The 21278-nt window shown below is 44.3% G+C and overlaps 1 protein-coding gene across 5 annotated transcripts in view; it reads right to left on the bottom strand.

Annotated features, from left to right (window-relative positions):
• The window catches only part of daam2 (dishevelled associated activator of morphogenesis 2), a 342206-nt gene that overhangs the window by 206385 nt on the left and 114543 nt on the right, over positions 1-21278 (bottom strand). For all 5 annotated transcript variants that reach the window (XM_043687244.2, XM_043687248.2, XM_043687246.2 and 2 more), the window contains exon 2: positions 7348-7553. In XM_043687244.2, the coding sequence (XP_043543179.2) occupies positions 7348-7527 (180 nt within the window). In that variant the 5' untranslated portion in view covers positions 7528-7553. The remainder of the gene's footprint in view (positions 1-7347; positions 7554-21278) is intronic.

The raw sequence follows: 21278 nt of genomic DNA, 5'->3' as shown, positions 1-21278 counted from the left end.
TTTATGGCGTGGTAACTCTAATTTCAAACATCCCAAAGTTGCTTTACAATCAGTAAAAGTACTTTTTATTTTCTGAAATCTGGTCACTTTAACGATGTAGGAAAAGCGACAGCCAATTGGCCCACAGCAAGGATGCTCAAACACCAGTGTGATAATGTACAAATCATCTGTTTTCATGAAAACTGTTTGACAAGACACCAGGGAGAGATCCTAGCTTCTACTACCCACACCAATTAAACGTTTCCGGCTTTCAACCATGCCTACACACTCACAGAGTCACGGACAGATCAGCACTGAAGGAAGTGATTTAGCAATTGAGTCCACCTCGGGTCACTGTGGAACAATCGAGTCAGTCCCACTCCGCCACTTGATCCTCACAGGCCTGCTGGTTTATGTCATTCAATTTCCTTTCTCCCTCTCACAGAGGCAGTTCCACATCTTGACTGCTTGCTGCGTACAATAGGTTTTCCTCCTAATCCCTGCCCCACAAAATCCCCATCCAACAACGACCACACACCACCACCCCACCCCCCCAAAATCTTAAACCTCCATTCCTTGTACAATCAGCTATAGGGGACAGATGTTCCTGGTCTACCCTATCTGAGTCTGTCATAATCTTGTGCACCTCCCTTCAGTTTCCCTTCTTCAATGAGAATGCCCTCAGCCTTTCCCACCAAACTTTTCAATGAAAACCCCGTGGCTGAAACCGTGCTTGTAAATCTGCTCCACAACCCTTCCCTTCTTTTGTACACAATGTCTCTACTTTTGAAGCTCAAGATCACATATGCTTTGTTAGCCACTCTCTCAGTACACCATGCCACCTTCAATGATCCTTGCACACACAGCCCTTGGCCCCTGTGTACCTTTGAAAGCCTACCTCCTCTGCCAAAATGTATCACCTCATACTTCCCTCACAAAATTCCATCTGTCTCTGTCTGCCCATTCTGCTGATCCTATCATCCTGTGCTTGGAGTTGGACTGTCCTGCAAGAGGTGCTAATGTTGACTTCAGTCTAGAGATAGGCAACATCACTCAAGGGGCTCTCTGCTCTCAATTGTCACAGTCAGTGCAGTCAGTGTAAATATTGGTTGGGACTGGACTGTGTTCAGTAGGTGATGCTCTCCACTGTGAAATATACTGACATCAACAACTTGCATTCATATGACGTCGTTGAATGTCTTGTAAAACCCCCAACATGCTTCACAGGGACAATATAAAAAAAAATTGGCATTAGTCACACAAGATGAAACTAGGGAAGATGCATAATCCAAGTGGCAGACTGTAGGCTGTGTGCTAAAAATGGAGAGAGGGGAGTGGTCAATTCTTTCAGGGAGATGATTGTAGATATTAATGGGCACAGGCACCTTTGGCGAAGCGATCAAATTTAGGGTTTCATGAGGCTAGAATTAGAAGACTTTAGTTCCCTTGGATGGTTGTAGGAGAGATAGGAAAGGGATCATGGTATGGAAGGAGTTGAAAACAAGGAGAAGAATGTCATCATTGTGCTTTTGTTTACAAATGGGAGCCAATGTGAGTCAGAAAGTATAATTAATCTACAAAATTCTTCAAAACATGATTGAAGACAAATTGCTCAGTTGGGGTCTGTCAATGCCAGTGGATCTGTGACCCAGTGTAAGTCAAAATCTTCAAAAGAATTTTCTCCCTCATTCCAAAATTAATCTTCTCCAATGATGCGGTTGCGTCGTCTGACAGATTCGATTCTGAAAGAATGAGGGTTTTCTTTTCAGCAAATCACTGGAGCACTGACCTTCAAATTTCAGCACTGTCTGTTCCCATTTACTGTCGAGCTTTCACATGTGGAGCCTCCACAGTGCGTCAGTGTTCCAAACTCTTCTGCTGATGCCAGACACTCAGGGAACTGACTTGAACACGAATCAGCATAAACAAACAGAGAGAGAAACACAGCAGCAGGGCGGCACATGACATGTGTTGGCTTGGAATTCTCTGCTTCCCGTATTTTAACTCCCCGCTCGCCCATTGCTCAAAGATCTGCACTGGTTGCTGGGACGCTAGCATCTCATCTTTTAAACTCTGGTCACCACCTTCAACGTCCTCCACACGGCCTCACTCCCCTTCCCCAGCTCCACCACTGCTGTCACCCATTGAGGACCCCGCGTTCCTCTAATCCCAAACCTTGAGGGTCTCCATTTTTCACTGCCCACCATGCCAGCTGCTGTCTGGGTGCTCAGATCTGCATCTGCCCCTCTCAACTGCTTTCATTTCATTCTCCTCCCTCTCCTTCTTTGACATCCTTTAAGACCGACTTCACTGACCAAGGTTTTTGGTGATTGGTCCAGATGTTTCATTCTTTGGTTGGATGTCAATGGTTTATTTGATTATGGTTCCATGAGGTGCCTGGAGGGATGCTTTATTACATTGCTTTATTACAGTGGTATCATATAAATGCAGACTGTTGTTGTTGACATTGAATACCTTGCTAAAGCTCTTTCCCATTGAAATTGCCTTTGCATCCGTTCCTCAGCCACTGGACTCTGGCCTCCTCCTGTCTGATTCTCTGACTCCAATGCTTTTACAATGCAGAAAAAGTCCCTTTGGCCCATCCAGTCTGTGCCAGTCAAAAACAACCACCTGACTATGCTAATTCCATTTTCCAGCACTTAGTTTAGCATCCTTGTATGCCTTAGCATCACAAGGGCATGCCTAAATATTGCTTCAACATTATTTGGGTTTCTGCCTCTCCCACCCTCACAGACAGTGAGTTCCAGATTTCCCACCTCCCTCTGGGTGATAAATATTTTTTTCCCACATCTCCTCAAAACCTCCTGTCCTTTACTTTAAATTCATGCCGCCTCATCACTGGTCCCTCCACCAAGGTGAAAAGTTGCTCTATGTCTGACCTGTTTATGCCCTTCATCATTTTATACATCTCAGTCATGTCCTCTCTCAATCTCAATCTCTGCTGAAGGAAAATATCCCCAATCTGTCCAATCTCTCTTCACTACTGAAACTCTCCAGCCAAGGCAACATCCTGGTAAATCTCCTCTGCACCCTCTCCAGTGCTATCACATCCCTCCTATAATGTGGACTCCAGAACTGCACACAATACTCTACTAGCTGTGACCTACCCCTCTGAAGTTTCATACAGTTCCAGCATCACCTCCCTACTCCTAATCTCTCTGCCTCAGCTAATAAAGGCAATCATGTTTGGAGCATTGTCACATTAACACTTATCACTTGAGCTTGTTCTGATAATCCATTTACTAAGCGTGCAGTCTGGGACGGGATTGAGTGCCGCAAACCAAGACCTACTGTGGTCTCAGGGCGGTGCAGTGGGAAAGCCACGATCAGTTTGTAGAGGTTTGTTAGTATCTGACAGATTCTGCCCGTGGCTGTGACTTACCAAGCAGTTGAAGGTCATAAAGACAAATAGGTTTATGTGGCTCCTGCTGTATACTGGTAGTGTCCCTATCTCTGAGCCAGGAAACCTGGTTTCAAGTCCCACCTGCACAGTAAGTGTACCATTGCAGGTCCAAACAGGTCATTTAAAAATAGATATATACTTGCAGCTGAGTGGCCTAAGGTGCTGGATTCAGTTCCAGTCACCATGGAGTTGTGGATTCGAAACATTGTCTTGCCATCACAGTAGTTTGTCATTCACACACTTTGGGGCCTTCTGGGCCGGAAGTCCCAGGTTCAAATCCTGCCTGTCCGGACATGGGAAATACCATCCCTTAACAGGTTTATCGAAAAAAAAGAGACAGCTAGCAATGGGCCAAATCATCCGCCTTCATTTCCGCCACCTCCAAACGGACCCCACCACCAGGGATAGATTTCCCTCCCCACCCCTTTCCACCTTCCGCAAAGACCGTTCCCTCCGTGACTACCTGGTCAGGTCCACGCCCCCCCCAACAACCCACCCTCCCACCCTGGCACCTTCCCCTGCCACTGCAGGAACTGTAAAACCTGCGCCCACACCTCCTCCCTCACCTCCATCGAAGGCCCTAAAGGAGCCTTCCACATCCATCAAAGTTTTACCTGCACATCCACCAATATCATTTATTGTATCTGTTGCTCCCGATGCGGTCTCCTCTACATTGTGGAGACTGTACGCCTCCTATCAGAGCGCTTTAGGGAACATCTCTGGGACACCCGCACCAATCAACCACATCACCCTATGGCCCAACATTTCAACTCCCCCTCCCACTCTGCCGAGGACATGGAGGTCCTGGGCCTCCTTCACCGCCGCTCCCTCACCACCAGACGCCTGGAGGAAGAACGCCTCATCTTCCGCCTCGGAACACTTCAACCCCAGGGCATCAATGTAGACTTCAACAGTTTCCTCATTTCCCCTTTCCCACCTCACCCTAGTTCCAAACTTCCAGCTCAGCACTGTCCCCATGACTTGTCCTACCTGCCTATCTTCTTTTCCACCTATCCACTCCACCCTCCCCCCACCCCCGACCTGTCACCTTCATCCTCTCCCCCACTCACCTATTGTATTTTATGCTACTTTCTCCCCACCCCCACCCTCATCTCACTTATCTCTCCACCCTTCAGGCTCTCTGCCTGTATTCCTAATGAAGGGCTTTTACCCGAAACGTCGATTTTACTGCTCCTCGGATGCTGCCTGAACCGCTGTGCTTTTCCAGCACCACTAACCCAGAATCTGGTTTCCAGCATCTGCAGTCATTGTTTTTACCTAGCAATGGGGCATATCAGTTACTGTGGAGATTGCTGCAATGAGTGGGTTATCGTATAGGAATAGGCTATGCTTGTTTCTACTTGAGGTTAGAACAGTGAGAGGTCACTTGAAGTGTACAAGATCCTCAACAGTCGCAGTAGTTGTGGAAATGAGTTTCCTCTTGTGGGTCAGTCCAAACATAAATGTCACTACTTAAAAGCTTTGTGGATTTTCAGGACAAAGATGAGGGGAATTTATTTTTCAACTTCATGAGGTTGAGGTCATTACATATATTAAGCCAGAGGTGGATAGCTTCTTGCTAAACAAAGGAATCAAAGATTGATGGGAATGTGGAAATCTGAACACACCCAGATCAGCCCTGATCCTATTGAATAGTATAGCAAGCCAGAGGAGCCAAAGTTCCTATGTCTGCTCTTAATGTGAATGTCCTTATGAGATGTAAGTTCTGGGTGGAAAGCAAGAAACTACATCCAGCAAAGCATTCTAGTCTTCATGTATAGTTCACAAATAAGCTTAGAGGTCCTCCACCAAAGGTTTGAGTTATGCAGAAAGGGAATACCCAAACCTCAATACTATCCAATGACTACTGTGGTAAAGTGAATAAGTGTTTGTTAGACAAGGCCAGAATGATGATTCTCTTATGTTCTTCCTGATCAACTAACCCCTTGACACTCAATATCTAGTTTCCTACTTGAAAGCTGGTCATGTCTGACGTATTTGATTGAGTTATACGGGCATTGAGTCACATTGGAAAGAGGCCCTTCAGTCCAACTCATCCGCACCAACCAGATATCCCAATCTGATCTTGCCCCATTTGCCAGTGTTTGGTCCATATCCCTCTAAATTAGATGCCTTTTAAAGGTTGTAATTGTACCAGCCTCCATGACTTCCTCTTGCAGCTCATTCCATACACGCACCACCCTCTGTGTGAAAAAATCACCCACGAGAAAGTGAGGACTGCAGATGCTGGAGATCAGAGTCGACAGTGTGGTGCTGGAAAAGCACAGCGGGTCAGGAAACATCCGAGGAGCAGGAGAATCCAGCACCACACTCTCAACTCTGAAAAAGTCACCCCTCGGGTTCTTTTTAAATCTTTCCCCTTTCACCTTCAACCTGTGCCCAGTAGTTTTGGGCTCCCTTACCTTGGGAAAATGACCTTTCTTTGAAGAGGTAACACATTAGGAATATGAAAATAGAAATGTTTGGGATTGATGGGTTCTTCGCAGTTCGTGTTAGAAATGAGCTAAAAGATAGGAAACAGACAGGAGACGAGTTGAAAGTAATGTTCCCCAAGGATTGGTGTTGGGAGTCTCACTTTTTCTGATTTATATTTGGAGATGCATGTTAAGGGCAAAATCTCTAATCTGCAGATGATTCTAAGCTGGGACAGTCGTCAATTCTAGGATCCTCGGGTTTAAAATGGAGACATAGAGTACAAGGAAGTGATGTTATACCTCTACAACTCATTGGTCAGGCCACATTTGGAATAATGTGTTCATTTCTGGGCACGTTATTGAAGGAAAGATGTTAAAGCCTTGGGGAGAGTGCAAAGAAGATACACTGGAACGATACCAGGAAGTTTGGATTCTAGATATAAGGAAAGATTAGAGAAATTGAGCTTGTTCTCCTTGGAGGAGAGCAGAGGTGACTTCATTGAGGTGTTGAAAACTATGAACAATTTTGACAGAGTAAAGAAGGATAGTCTGTTTCCACTCGCTGGTATTTCAGTAACTAGGGGTTACCATTTCAACACTGTCAGTAAGAGAGCTGGGAGTGAGATGAGGAGAAGTGTCTTTACTCAGAGGATTGTTAGGATTTGGAATGCACTGCCTGGGGGAGTGGTAGAGGCGGATTCTATAGGAGATTTCAAAAGAGAGCTGGATATATATTTGAAAGGGATTAACTTAGAGAGCTTAGAGAAAGAGCTGGAGAATGGGACTAGCTGTCTAGCTCTTTCAGGAGCTGATAATACACAATTGGGTTGAATGGCCTCCTCCTGTACTGTCAAATTCTATAATTCTAAGTTCAATGAAGGACTGCCCCCTCCTGGGGAATCTCCCATCATCCTGTGGATTTTCATGGAACAGTTACTCAACTGGATAAGCCATACTTGCTGCAGGTAATAAATGGAGCATTGTGCAGGGGGAGATTCACCTCCTGACTTCCCAGCACCTACAAGACATAAGTCAGGAGCATTTTGGAAGAAAAACAGGAAGTGCTGGAGAAACCGTGTGCAGGTCTGGCTGCATCTGTGAGGAACAGCATTAATGATTCCAGTCCAATACAACTCTTCTTTGGAACACAGTTCACACTGGACTTGAAACATTAACTCTGTTTCTCCATCTCTGACAGACCTGTTGAGATTCTCAACCACTGTCTCAGATTTTGTGTCTATTTGACCATGATGGAATACTTGCTGGGTGCATCTGTGGCACCAGCCATGAAGCTTAAGGTGACCCAGGGCAAAGCGACCCATTTAATCAGTTCTCCAACCACCACCTCAGCATGACTCCGACTACTACCTGTGGACAATGGCTGGTGTGGGTACCATCTACAAGGGGTGTTGAAAGGTGGCAAGGTTTCTTCAATAGCCTGACCCTAGGAGTTAAGAGGAAAAGCATAACAGACATGTTTGATTCCTCGTAAAACTCAGTGACACTTACAACGAGTTCTGCAAACCTGGCGTTGAGTTCATCGGTGGGCGGGATTGGGAGGGAGAATTCGAGAAGCTGCAGTGGCACACTGCTGTCCTTGAAGGTGATCTCTGGGTGATCAGTGCTCTGGAAGCAACAGAGAAATCCCAGCACATGCCTATTCCGTTTTCTTGGAGCCATGGTCAGCATCTGGTCTGCGAGCTATTGTTCATGATCTGTAACAGGATAAAAAACAGGAGCCGTGAGTACCACAATGTCATGCACTTGGTAATCCCTTCAACTTAAATTTGTCTAAAGGTTGTTTCCGAGAGACAAAACCCTTGACCTGGGCACGCAAACAGATAGGGTGATGCTTTGGTTCCACATTTGGACCACTGATCATAGATATAAGTTCAAATGCCCCCCAGTCCTGGCTGTTTCAGAACCTTGTTGAAGATTAATACAACAGTGCCAGTAAAAGTGACCGTGGGATGGTCATTATCAGCTCAGTACTGTCCTTGATTGTTCTGGTCTCGTTTTTATGTGGTGCCTGTCTCTCATATGACTGACTGATTCTGAAGGGATAGAGAAGGCCATATAGTTTTATTGACCCACCACCAGAGGTAGGAAAATCAGGTGCACTGTTACCTTTATGGGGCAACTAGATAAATGGCAATCTCATCAGCGACACGCACATCTTAAGAACAAACAAAGACAGAAGTAATGTCACTAGGGTGAAAGGAGAAGGAACAGGTATTATGAAGTACATACAAATGTCACACACAAAGCTCCCCCCATCTTGCCCTGAAGACAAACTAGTGAAAATATGTTGCAGTCTGTAACAGTGAAGGTGTGAGAGAGAAGACAGATTGGGAAAGCAACAGGAAAAATGGGGACAGTAAGCAGCGACTGTGTTACTGCATGAGTAATCTGAACACCGAAACTAACCCAAGGGAGACGAGATCAAATCCCATTGCTAAAAACCACACAACACCAGGTTATAGTCCAACAAGTTTATTTGGAAGCACTAGCTTTCAGAGCGCTGCTCCTTCATCAGGATCCCATTGTGACAGCTGGTGAGTTTAAGCCTAATTAATCAAATGCATTTTGAATTATGATGCTACTATCAATAACTATCAGGCCACTGAGTTGTTGTAAAAACACACCTGATTTAGTAATGTCCGTTGAGGGAGGAACCCTGCCATTCATACCCAGTCTAGCTGATGTATAATTCCAAACTTCAAACTGGTTAACTTATAAGAACTCTCTGAGTTGACCTACCTCTTATAAGGCCTCTAACTGAGATCTGGAATGAGTTTTTACCAAAGATGTTCAAGAAGTCCCATAACTTTAGAAATTAAAACTTTAAAAGGTAACTGTTACCTACAAACTTAGCAAACCATACCACTTGCTTCTTCAGGGGATGAGGCCTCTGTATTTCAGAGACCATCTGGGGTTCAGCTAAACCCCTGCTCAGGCCCCAGTGGACTTTCCCTCTCTGTAAATGACCACTCTTTTAAGTTCTGCTCTGTCTCAGTTCTGCCAGTGCATTGGAACTTTCAGTGCCCAGCTTACTAATATCAGGACAAATGAGATAGGGTCAAAATCCACAGGATATTGTATTCAGTGCAAAGAAATTTCAAGATGTGCATCACTTTGGTTCATAATATACTTAAAATAATTAAAACATAATCTTCTGATTACCACTGGCTGAAGCTTACACTTTATGAATGAATATTTTGGCTCCTGTATGTTATTTAGCATCATACAGTTATACAGCATGGAAATAGACCCTTCAGTCAAATTAGTCCCCGCCAACCACATTCCCAAACTAACCTAGTCCCACCTGCCTGCTCCTGGCCCATATCCCTCTAAACCTTTCCTATTCATGTATTTATCCAAATGTCTTTTAAACATTGTAACTATACCCTCATCCACTACTTTCTCTGGCATTTCATTCCGCACACAAACCACTCTCTGTGTAAAAAAAGTTGCCCCTCATGTCCTTTTTCAATCTTTTCTCCTCTCACCTTAAAAATATGCCCACTAATTTTAAACTCCCCCACATTATGGAAAAGACCTTTACTATTCACCTTATTTGTGCCCTTCCTGATTTTATAAACCTTGATAAGGTCACCCCTCAACTCACTACGCTCCAGAGAAAAAAAGTCCCAGCCTATTTTGTTACTCAAATTCCTAGTAACATCCTAGTAATTTTTTTCTGAACCCTCTCCGGTTTAATAATATCCTTCATACAACAGGGTGACCAGAACTGCACACAGTGTCCTGTACAGCCTCAACATGATGTCCCAACTCCTATACTCAAAAGTCTGAACGATGACGGTAAGGTAAATGTGCTAAATTAGAGAGTTGCTGGAAAAGCACAGCCGGTCAGGCAGCATCCGAGGAGCAGGAAAATCGACGTTTCCGGCAAAAGCCCTTCATCAGGAATCTTTCAGAATCACTTCAACATCGCTGAAGTCAGACTTAGCTGTCGATATTCCCAGGATTCTCCTTGTAGCCTTTCTCAAAAAGGCACGATATTAGCTGACCTCCAGTCCTCTGGCACCTCACCAGTGGTTGTAGATAGTACAAGTATTTCTGCAACGGACCCCACAATTTCCTCCCTCACCTCTCACAACACCCTGGGCTACACTTGATCTGGTCCCGGAGTCTTATCCGCACTTATGTTTTGTAAGAGCTCCAGCACTTCCTCTTCTGTAATGTGAGCTGTTCTCAAAACAGCAATATTATTTTCCTGAGTTCACTCACCTCCCTTTCTTTCTCCCCAGTAAAAACTGACATGAAATATTCATTTAATCTCCTGAGGCTCGACTCGGTTGATCTTTAAGGAGGCCTACACTCTCTCCTTTTATTTAACAGCTAATTTTAGCTTTGTTTGATTTAATCCATCTTGTCTTTCTTGTATCCAGGGTCTCCCTGACAGAGTGGGCAAACTGCACTCCAGGTGCCAAGGTGGGTAAATGGACCAGACTGCCAGACGAGCTGCTGGGTGGTACACAGCAACCAGGGCATGGACTGCCACTGGACCCAATGTGGGCCTGGCAGAGGATTGTTTGTCCAGTACCATCAGCAACCTCACTCAGCATAGCCCTGGCTGAGGTTGCTCAGGGCTCAGTGGTTTTGGAGGCAAGGGAAGTGAACAAACATGGAAACATCTGAGTTAGGAGCACATGAAGAGAGCTTTGAGGAGAGGCTGGATATACTCAGGCTGTTTCCACTGGAGAAGAGGGGGAGACCTGATAAAGGAATATGAGATTATGAGAGGCCTGGACACGGTGGGTAGGAAGTAGTTGTTCCCCTTTGTAGAAGGGTCACTCACAAGGAGGCATAATGTTTCAGTGAAAGGCAGAAGGTTTAGAGGGGGATTTGATGAAAAACTATTCACCCAGAGAGTAGCGAGGGAATGAAATGCACTGCCTGGGAGGGTAGTTGAGGTAGGAAACCTCACAACCTTTAAGAAGCACTTGACGTATCATAACATTCAAGGTTATGTGCCTAATGCAAGAAAGTGGGATGACTGTAGATAGTGATATGTTTTTGGCAGTATAGACTTGATGGACCGAAGGGCCTTTTCTATACTGTGTGCGTTTTGTGAGCAGACATAGGCCATTCGGCCCCTCAAGCCTGCTCTGTCATTTAAATAAGAGCATGGCTGATCTGATTGTAACCTCAATGCCATATCCCACCTACCCCCGATAACCTTTCACCTCCTACCCACCCCCTCCACATCTTCTTTCCCAGGAAACTGCCTGAAACATCTTCAGCCTCTCTCCTTCCACATCGAGAGGGAGGGAGTTCCAAAGACCCAGGACCCAGAGAAAATATTTTGCCTCATCTCTTTTGATAAAACAATGACTCTGCTCAAAACAAAGCTTGGGTTCAGGCATTGCAAAGCGATGGCTCGGGAATCAAGCAAAATAGGAACGTTTCGCAAGAGCAAAATGACGATTTATGATGTGCAACACTGCCCCGTCGTCATCCTCCTACTCCAGTGTTCTAATGTTCCTGTCAGAAATAGTGTTGAGTTTTGAGGAACTGAGACAGTGCCTGAAACTGGATAGATATCAGTTTGGTGAGTGTACGAAGGGAAACATTGAGTCGAGGTGCAGATTAATGATGATCTGGAACAACATGTTTGAGGGGCTGAATGGCCTCTCCCAATTCCTGATATTTTAATGAAAATAAAAGCCTGGGCAAGACAAGGACCTCCATGATGATGCAGCAGAGTTTGCAGTCAATATTTAAACAATAATTTTTCACTCAGAGGCCTGATGTGAAGCAAGGAGTTTTTCTGGCAAGAGGCCTTGAGTAATCACTGCTCTGTAAACATTTGACAGTTTGAAACTGAAAACGAACACCAAAAAGAATTATTGAAAGGATGGTGAAATAGTAAATCACTTGCAGACTAGTAGCTGTGAGGCTATAATCATAGATGTCAGAGGCAGGGTTCCAATCACCTTATCATCTCCCTTTGTAACACATACACACTCGCACAAAGCTGCCAAAGAACCAGATGGCCACATTGCAAGACTTCCAACAAACCCGGCTAATCATCCAAAAGAATCAGGTGAGATAGTGCTGCCAAAGTACTGCCAAGACATTACTACAGCTGCCAAGCAAAAGGGATGTCACCCTTCCTTTCAAAGGAGGAGCGTCTCAGTGTGTGCACACCAAGCCTTAATGAAGGGGTGTTAAGGTAGGAGTCACATGCTGTAAGTTACATGGGAATGCAATGTCACTTTGCCAGAGTGGCATCTTATCACGTCAGGGTCATTTCAGATACTTTTTATTCCTATTCTCACGTGGGATATTGGCACATCTGGCCAAGTCAGCATATATTTGACTCTTTAGGCCTGTTTAGGGAGCCGTTCAAGCACATTTGCTGCGGGTCTGAAGTCAGATGTAGGCCAGACAAGGAAAGGGTGGCAGATTTACTTCACAAATAGTGAATAATTCTTTATGAATGATTTTTATTGTTGCGTGAATTTTATAGTAAGAATACATCCAAACCCAGTGAAAAGCTTTCAATTATTGCCATGGTCCAGCGCCATTTTAAAAAACTTAAACTAATAACAATTACTAAAGAGTATTAGTGAAACGGGTGGGTTTTTACTCAGAAAAGATTTACAAGAATGTTGCCAGGGCTGGAGGATTTGAGCTATAGGGAGAGGCTGAACAGGCTGGGGCTGTTTTCCCTGGAGCGTCAGAGGCTGAGGGGGTGACCTTATTAGAGGTTTACAAAATTATGAGGGGCATGGATAGGGTAAATAGGCAAAGTCTTTTCCCTGGGGTGGGAGAGTCCAAAACTTGAGGGCATAGGTTTAGGGTGAGAGGGGAAAGATTTAAAAGGGGCCTGAGGGGCAACTTTTTCACGCAGAGGGTGGCGCTTGTGTGGAATGAGCTGTCAGAGGAAGTGGTGGAGGCTGGTACAATCACAACATTTAAAAGGCATCTGGATGGGTATATGAATAGGAAGGGTTTGGTGAGATATGGGCCAAGTGCTGGCAAATGGGACGAGTTTAATTTAGGATATCTGGTCGGCATGGACGGGTTGGACCAAAGGGTCTGCTTCCGTGATGTATATCTCTGCAACTCTAATTGTCAGTTGCCATTAGATCAGCTTTTATTCGATTGAAATCTCGCCAGATGCCTTGGTGGGGTTTGAACCCTTTCCCCAAAACAATAGCCAGAGATGCTGGGTTACTGCGATCACCCACTATGCCATTGACTCTTTGGCCAGTGCATTGAATTTTCAGTCTCTCTTCAAGCACTGTCCTCAGTTCAGCTTGCTAGGTTGCACAATAAGTGTATTCTGATGTTGCAGCGTTTTTGCAGGATAGAAACATGGGGCAGCACAGTAGTGCAGCTCCAACAATAGATAAAGCCAAATCTGTTTCCTAGCTTCACGACTGAAACAAAGGCCTCGTTGGTGCTAGTCAAAGACTGGCAGGAACTGTCCGGCAGCGAGCGGCCACGGACGAAGCAACTCACAGCTGAGAATCGCAGACATTGATTACATTGCTGCTGGAGATGGGGCAAGGAAAGAAACAATAATAACTTCACAAACACTTTTCTTGTTCACGCTACCCCAAGCGATGCCAGTTCATTTGCGTCATTCACTGGCGTGTCACTGTCCAGTTACATGTCAGAGTAGTGCCATGTCCTCAAAGTAGTGTGGCGTTTTAGTCCCAGGATCCAGGAATGTCCAATCTTCCCTCAACTTTATAGTCAATAATAAGATCCAGGTAAGCTCTTCAACAGGTATCCTCCAACCCAGGAGTGCGTACTCAGCCCCTACTGTACTCATTGTATACCCATGACTGCGACGCCAAATACCAGACTAATGCCATTTACAAGTTCGCTGATGACACCACCATAACTGGTCGAATCTCAGATTGCGACGAAACAGGTTACTGACGGGAGGCGGAAGACCTGGAAAAATGGTGCACTGAGAACAACCGAGCTCTCAATGCCGGCAAAACCAAGGAACTCATTATTGACTTTCAGCGGGATATTACTCATGCCCCCCTACACATTAACAACACAGAGGTTGAACGAGTGGAGAGTGTGAAGTTCCTGGGAGTGGTCATCCACAACAAACTTTCTTGGACTCTTCATGTGGACGCACTGGTTACAAAGGCCCAACAACAGCTCTTCTTCCTCAGGCAGCTGAGGAAATTTGGCATGATGGCGAATACCCTTACCAACCTTTATAGGTGCGCCATCAAGAACATTCTGTCTGGATGTATCACTACCTGGTATGGCAACTGTACCATTCAAGATCGGAGCTGGTTACAGAGAGTGGTGAACACGGCCCGGACAATCACAAAGGCCAACCTCCCATCTATAGAATCCATCTACCAGGCCCACTGTCAAGGAAAGGCCGCCAGCATTCTCAAAGATCCACCCCACCCTGGCAATGCTCTTCTACAACCTCTACCATCGGGGAGAAGGTACAGAAGCCTGAACACACGCACCAGCTGGTTTCAAAACAGTTTCTACCCAACTGTTGTTAGAATACTGAATGTACTCACAAACGCTTAACATTCGCCTGTACCTGTCTTTTGTTTTTGCCGCTGTTTACCTATTATTTACTTATTTATGCTACTTAACTCTGTGATCTGCCTATATTGCTCACAAGACAAAGCTTTTCACTGTGCCTCGATACACGTTACAATAAATTCAATTCAATTCAATTCAATCATGTAATTCACATATCTTTGAAGGGAGATTGTCCAATACAGTCCCCCAAATCAGATGCCCCTTGCGTCCAGCAAATCTGTAAGATCATGAGATCACAAGACATGGCTTGGCTGGTGGTGAGAAGGGCCCTGCCTGTGAGATCCTTTATGCACGCCCGGACTCTCAGCCACACCGCACGCTGCCCTTGAAGCAGCTGCGGGGGGGGGGGGGGGTGAAACGAGACTGTCACACACCTCCTTCTGGAATGTGCCTATGCAGAAGAAGTCTGGAGAGGACTGCAGTGGTGTTTGTCGAGGTTCGTCCCGAGCAGCGCCGTGACGCGGGACTCCGTGCTCTACGGTCTGTTCCCCGGGACGCACACCGAGACGAACATCAACTGTGCGTAGAGGATCATCAACTCGGTGAAGGACGCTCTCTGGGTGGTCCGAAACCTGTTGATCTTCCAGCTGAAGGAGTTGACCCCGACTGAGTGTTGCAGACTGGCACATTCTGAGGTCCAGGACTACATGCTGAGGGACGTGCTGAAGCTTGGGGCAGCCAAGGAAAGACCACCGTGTAACATCTGCCTGCCTAAGAAGAACAGGGGGCCCACACAGTCATTTGGGCTCTGCTGACGCCTCAGCTAAATATATGGACATATGATTGATAAACGTACAGACCTATAGATACAAATGATAAATTCTGATCTCTATACGCAAAGAATTTGAATGTTTACGTATGTATGGCATGACCAACTGTACAGACCATCAAAATATTTTATGAATAAAGTATATTTTTGAAATAAACAAAGTCATAGAAGGAGGCCATTCAGCCCATCAAGCCTGTTTCACAAATCATAAGATTCAGGCTGATCTGATCATGGCCATAACTCCACTTTTCTCCCTTTCACTACAACCCTTGGTAATCAAAGATCTGCCTGAGTCAACCACAAGTATATTCATTGACCCAACCTCCACGCTCTCTGTGGGACAGAGCTCCAAAGACTAACAGCCCACATAAGAAATTTCTCTTCTCCCTCTTAAATAAGAGATCCATTAATTTTAAGTAGTGCCCACCAGCCAGGCATTAAATGCTTGCCAGTTAGTGACACCCTCATCCCATGAATTAATTTCTTTTTAAAAAAATGTTCTGAAAGAAAAACAAGAATCTGCAATGGGAAACGGATATTTTAAGTCAGTGAAGAAACAATTCACAAACAACAAACATGGGCAGACCAGAAGTCGTGTTGAACTGAAGACAAGGTTTAATTTCTACTTTGCCATTCCTGTTATATTGTGCTGTAATTGTACTATTGAACAAAATCCTCTCCCATTAGTGAAAGCCCAATCCAAAGATTTAACTTCCATCAAGTACTTAATCCGTTACTGGCCAATCTTGTGCTCAGAATCCCTCTGAGACAGCTATCCTTTAGTACACTTATTGGACTGTCACTCAAACTGTGCACTTGGAATCTCCTGCTGAGATAATGATAGATTACAGAAAGATTACAGTCAAGTATTAATAATAACAAAATGATAGCCTTTGGGGTAATGTCAACAGCTATTATAACATTAGAACAAATGTTTTTCAACTCCACTGATAAGCAATCTATTTTTAAAAAGGATAGGGAACTGAAATAACTTCACAGCGTAGTGTGTCTGTGGACCTAATCTACCCTTCAACAGTACTTGCAACCACTTTAAGACACTGTAACTCCCACTGTAGGTGAAAGCCTTTGCTACAGAGAGTTCGGGTCAGTTTGAGCTCAGCACTGAGTTCAAGTGTCACACCCCGCACCTCCCTCCCCTATAGATAAAAACCAGATCTGTTGGAAATGGGGATGGGACTTCCAGATCTATGTCCTGTTTGCCATTTACAAAAAGATCCTTGGAAGTCTCCATAACTTTATGACAATCGGTTATTAAGTCACCACAGCAACGAAGGAGCCCCATTGAGCCATGCTAACTCTCTCCATCTGGTCATTCCCATTCCTCATTGTACATTCAAAGCCCTGCCACTTTGCCTCTCCTCAACTGACTAGCTGAAATGATCAATCGTCTCTGCTCCCGCTACCTCGCCACACACGTCATGAAATGTTCTTCCAAGTATGCTACTTACATCTATTGCTTAAAATATCAAATCTATACAATGTAATCCTTGTGCCATCAGCTAAAGGGAACAGCTTTTCTTTATCTCAACCTGGCATGATTTTTGTCATCCCCATCCCATCTCCTCATTGTCTCCTTTGGTCCAACGAGAACAACTCCAGCTCTTCCAATCTAACATTGTAGCTGAACTATTATTTAAAAGGCATTTTGATGCGTGCATGGATAGGAAGGGTTGAGAGGGATAAACCTGGGCCAAATCCTGGTAAACATGACTAGATCAGTTTAGACTATCTGGTGGGCATGCACAGGTTGGACCAAAGGGTCAGCTTCCATGCCATATAACTCTATGACTCTACATCCTCTCAAGTTCCCTCACATCTTTCCCGAACTGTGAGAACTAGAATTGGTTGTCATGCTCCATTGGCCGCACCACAACTTTGTAGGAGTTCAGCGTAACGTCCCCGCTTTTGTACTCTACAGCTTTATATACGAAGCTCAACATCCTAGATGCTTTGCTAATTAGCTAATCTCCCAGAACATCCTTCCATCTTCAAAGAGCTGCATGCATGAATTTGGAGGCTTAAAGTGGAGCCAGTTTCCAAAGCTAAATTGCCAAGAGGGGATATTGAAAAGAGAACCAGATGACGACCCCATGTGCCCGGCCAGACAAGTAAACTGGTCAGAGAGAAAATAAAATAATAGACTTTGTTAAAAATCATGCTGCAGTGTAAAGAATTCAATCTTTCAATGATTTCTGTGCACTATTATTTTGTGTCTTTAGCAGGGCTTTTAGCGAGTTATAAGTTAATGTGCATACTCTACACTCTGAATTAAATTGAACTGAATTGGATTGAATTGGATTTATTGTCACATGTACTGAGGCACAGTGAAAAGCTTTGTCTTGCGAGCAATACTGGCAGATCACAGAGTTAAATAGCATAGATAAGTAAATAATAGGTAAACAGTGGCAAAAACAAAACACAGGCACAGGCGAATGTTAAGAGTTTGCGAGTCCATTCAGTATTCTAACAACAGTTGGGTAGAAACTGTTAGAATACTGAGTGGACTCACAAACTCTTAACATTCGCCTGTCCTATAGACAGAAGCTAACTCCAACTTCTTTTCTCTAGCTGTGTTGATGAGTGTGTCTGTATTTGAAAAGATTCTGTGTACAGACAGCAAGGTGTGGTGAGGGGAATTCCCAGATGATGTGGCTGTTTTGGAAATATATCCTTAACTTTCCTCCATTAAATCTCTCAGCACAGACTCTGAGGGAACAATTTTCATCAAGGAAATTGCATCCAGTGACCAATTACTTTGTGGACTGTTTTTGTCTTAAACTTGCAAGGCTTCATGAGAATTGCAAACTTCCCAATCTTTCAGGAGACCACAGCCTGACGATTCGCAAGATAATCTGCTGCAAAGCCAGAGTTGGTGAATGCCTGTGAATTTGAGACCTTCCAGTTCTGAGGGTTAGAATGCTCTCTCCCCTTTTGACTGGATGTTTAGCTCAACCTGGGACCTGATCCGAGATTGAAGGAAGTAAACAGTTGCCCATTCAGCTGACGTGCTCGATTCACTGCTCCGTCCTGCCTCTGGGCTGTATCCCAGATGCAACCCTCAAACTCGGCACCACCCTCTTGAATGGACATACCTGTCCATCTCCCTTCCCAACTATATGCTCCACCCTCCTCTCTGACCTACCACCATCAGTCCCACACTCCTCCTGATTAGCTTGGCCCTAAATTTTAGACTATGCCCCCTAGTTCTACATAACCAGTAGAAATAGTTTATTTTTAGCTACCCTGTCCTTTCCTGTTAATATACTGAAGACTTTGACCAGATCACATCTTAACTTTCTAAATGCTAGACAGACTGGTCACTGGACATCCCCCTATTTATTCCTTACCAGCAACAGTCTTTGTACAGCAATTAGCTGTGGGAACAGCACCCATCTGTTCCCCAAACTCTTGTTTGCTCCTTAAACTGCCATCAACCAAGTTGGCATTGAAACTGCATCTGAGCTGTGACCCAGTATTCTACAGGGTGCAGTTTTATATTGGCAGTGCCTAGATGCATCAGGCCAGTAGATATATTATCGCCAACACTCACTGCACTAGGGTCTGCTCGCAAGCTGCCAAGATTTCATGTGGCCAATGATTCCTGCAATCAGAAGTGTCTTCTCATCGCTGGTAATGTCAGCTGCTGAGTCTAAGGCCATTTTATTCTCTTCTTCCAACCTCGACATCTGAAGCTTCCGCATCCACAAGCCATCAGAGCCTTTCACAAAGACAGGTCTCAGAGGCAAAACCACGGAGTGAGCAAGGAGTTTCTGCTCAGTCACACGAGATGAATCATTAAAAAAAATACCATTTGTGTTACACATTTACATTTACCCTTGGCTGATTTACAAGAATGAAGCCCACAATTAGTGTCTCAGCTTTCTGCTGGATGTGTGGTATTACTGGCGGAAATAATTGAGCAGATTCATGGCACAGTCAATCTTAAGGAATTAAAAATTAATCCCTCTGTAAAGTACCATTAACGTAGCGTCGCCCGTGGCTGATTTTGAACTTTGACACTTCAGAGTCCACCTAAACTTTCACGTCTCTCATTGATAAGTCCATTTTTCACTCTCTCTTCATTTTCCCATTGCTCCTATCACTGAAGGTGCTACCTTTAGCTGACTGCATTGTCCAATCATACTCATAGCAGACTCAAGTGGCCAATCTTCATGCATGTAGCAGCCCTGAGATGCAGCATAAGATTCAAGCTTCTTATTTAAAGTTAGCTGGACCCACGCACTGGAAACATATAAACAAGGGGCAAGAATAGACCATTCCGGATTTCAAGGCTGCTCTGCCATTCAATAAGACCATCATTTTAACCTGAACTCTACATTCTTGTAGATCCCCAATAAATCTTTCATCCCTTTGCTCATCATGAATCCAATTACCTCTGCCTTAAAAATATTTATAGATTCAGAATCCTCTGGCATTTGCAAACAGGAATTCCAGCGATTCACAACCCTTGAGAGAAGGAAACTTGAGAGACTTGTTGTTTCAACAAGTAAAATTTGATCATATACCGAAAAGAACACAAACTACCCAGATTGATTGATTGACTTTGATCCTTGACTCCAATATCCCTCCACTGCTGGAGTTTCATTTCCCTCGTGTCAGGTTTTTTTCGTGAAGATGATACAGGACTGACTGCGACAAACAGTCAACAATGCCATTATCATCGTTATCATGTGATTCCACCAGAAATGTAGAGGAATGAACAAGATGAGATCTATTGTTCCTATGTTCCTGCGTGTGGGTTCAGTTGAATGACTACTCTCCACCCGACATTCAATCCCATTGGTTACCGTGGCACTAAACATTAGCTGGGGGATTCTAATAGGCCTTACTGCCCAGGATGAAATTCTTCATAAATTTGTAGAATTCTCACACCTCATTTTTCAGAATGAATATTTGTCTTGAAGCTCAAGCTGTTTGACTTGCAATGCAAACCTGCTTTCTCTCAGCCTTGCAGCAGACAGACAAAACCAGCTGTGTGTCATTTCTAACGTGAGCATTTATCATCATTTCTATCTCAGCTGGTACTTTTATGCAGAGATTATACAAAGGCTGGCCAAACAGTCCCTTTTCATTAAGAGTATGACCCTTTAAGAATATGTTTGAATAACCCATGTGCAATACCGTATGATAAATAACACAGGCATCCATGTTGAGTTGCATTATTCTTGACGAGGGACCAAGCTTCTACTCACTGCTCAGACAGAACCACTCCATTACTCTCTAAGGCACAGACAACTAATGTAATACACCCCTTCTCACTTTCCAGGGTCTTAATGTCCTCAACTGCTGTATGTACAGCTTGTCCCAAAACAGGACTTGCAATGCAACATCCATAAATTCAGTCAGTTACTTTTCATGGCTATCTGATACATTTATGGAGCTCAGGAGAACTAAATGATCATTAAGAGGATATTCAATTCCATGCAAAGAGACATTTTCTGCAACAGTAGTGGAAGGGACCAACTTTCTCAATTCTATCCAAAGGCTTTTCATTATTCCACACTTAACCAGTGCTCAAGGTTAGAAAGATACATGAGGGTTGCTTCTGCCATTAACCCTTTACATTTCATGAAAGCATACCTCCGTCTCCTGTCTAAATATCACAGGAAGACCACAACACATTAACATTCCCATAAAATCACTTACTGCATTTTATTAGTTGATGTCATTAGTCCCATTAATAAATCTGGAGTGTTCCTGATGGGCTGGTACAGATCTGTTCATCTACAGTGTGACAAGGCGGGGGGGATTTGTGTTCAAGGTAACTGTATCCTATTTGGTTTTACAGTTCTTACTCACTAGTTTGCCTTGTTTCTGACCTGTGGGCCTGGAATCTGCTTTCCTTAGCATTATACCTTACTGGTGCTCAGTAGCCTAATGTGGATGCTAGCACTGCTAAGTCTAAAATCCAACACTGTGGTCAAAGAATTTATATTCAATTAAACACTGCATTTAGCATAAAATGGTGCTCTCTGTGGTACTGATCAGAAATCTACCAGATCATCGTAAAAACCCAACTCATGTTTATCAGGAGAGAAAACCCATCATTCCCTCTCCAGTCTGT

The sequence above is a fragment of the Chiloscyllium plagiosum genome, unplaced genomic scaffold, assembly GCF_037043375.1.
Source record: "Chiloscyllium plagiosum isolate Xiang-an unplaced genomic scaffold, Cpla_swu_hap1 HiC_scaffold_3, whole genome shotgun sequence".
Taxonomy (NCBI): Eukaryota; Metazoa; Chordata; class Chondrichthyes; order Orectolobiformes; family Hemiscylliidae; genus Chiloscyllium; species Chiloscyllium plagiosum.
This window is presented reverse-complemented; position numbering and strand designations above follow the sequence as displayed.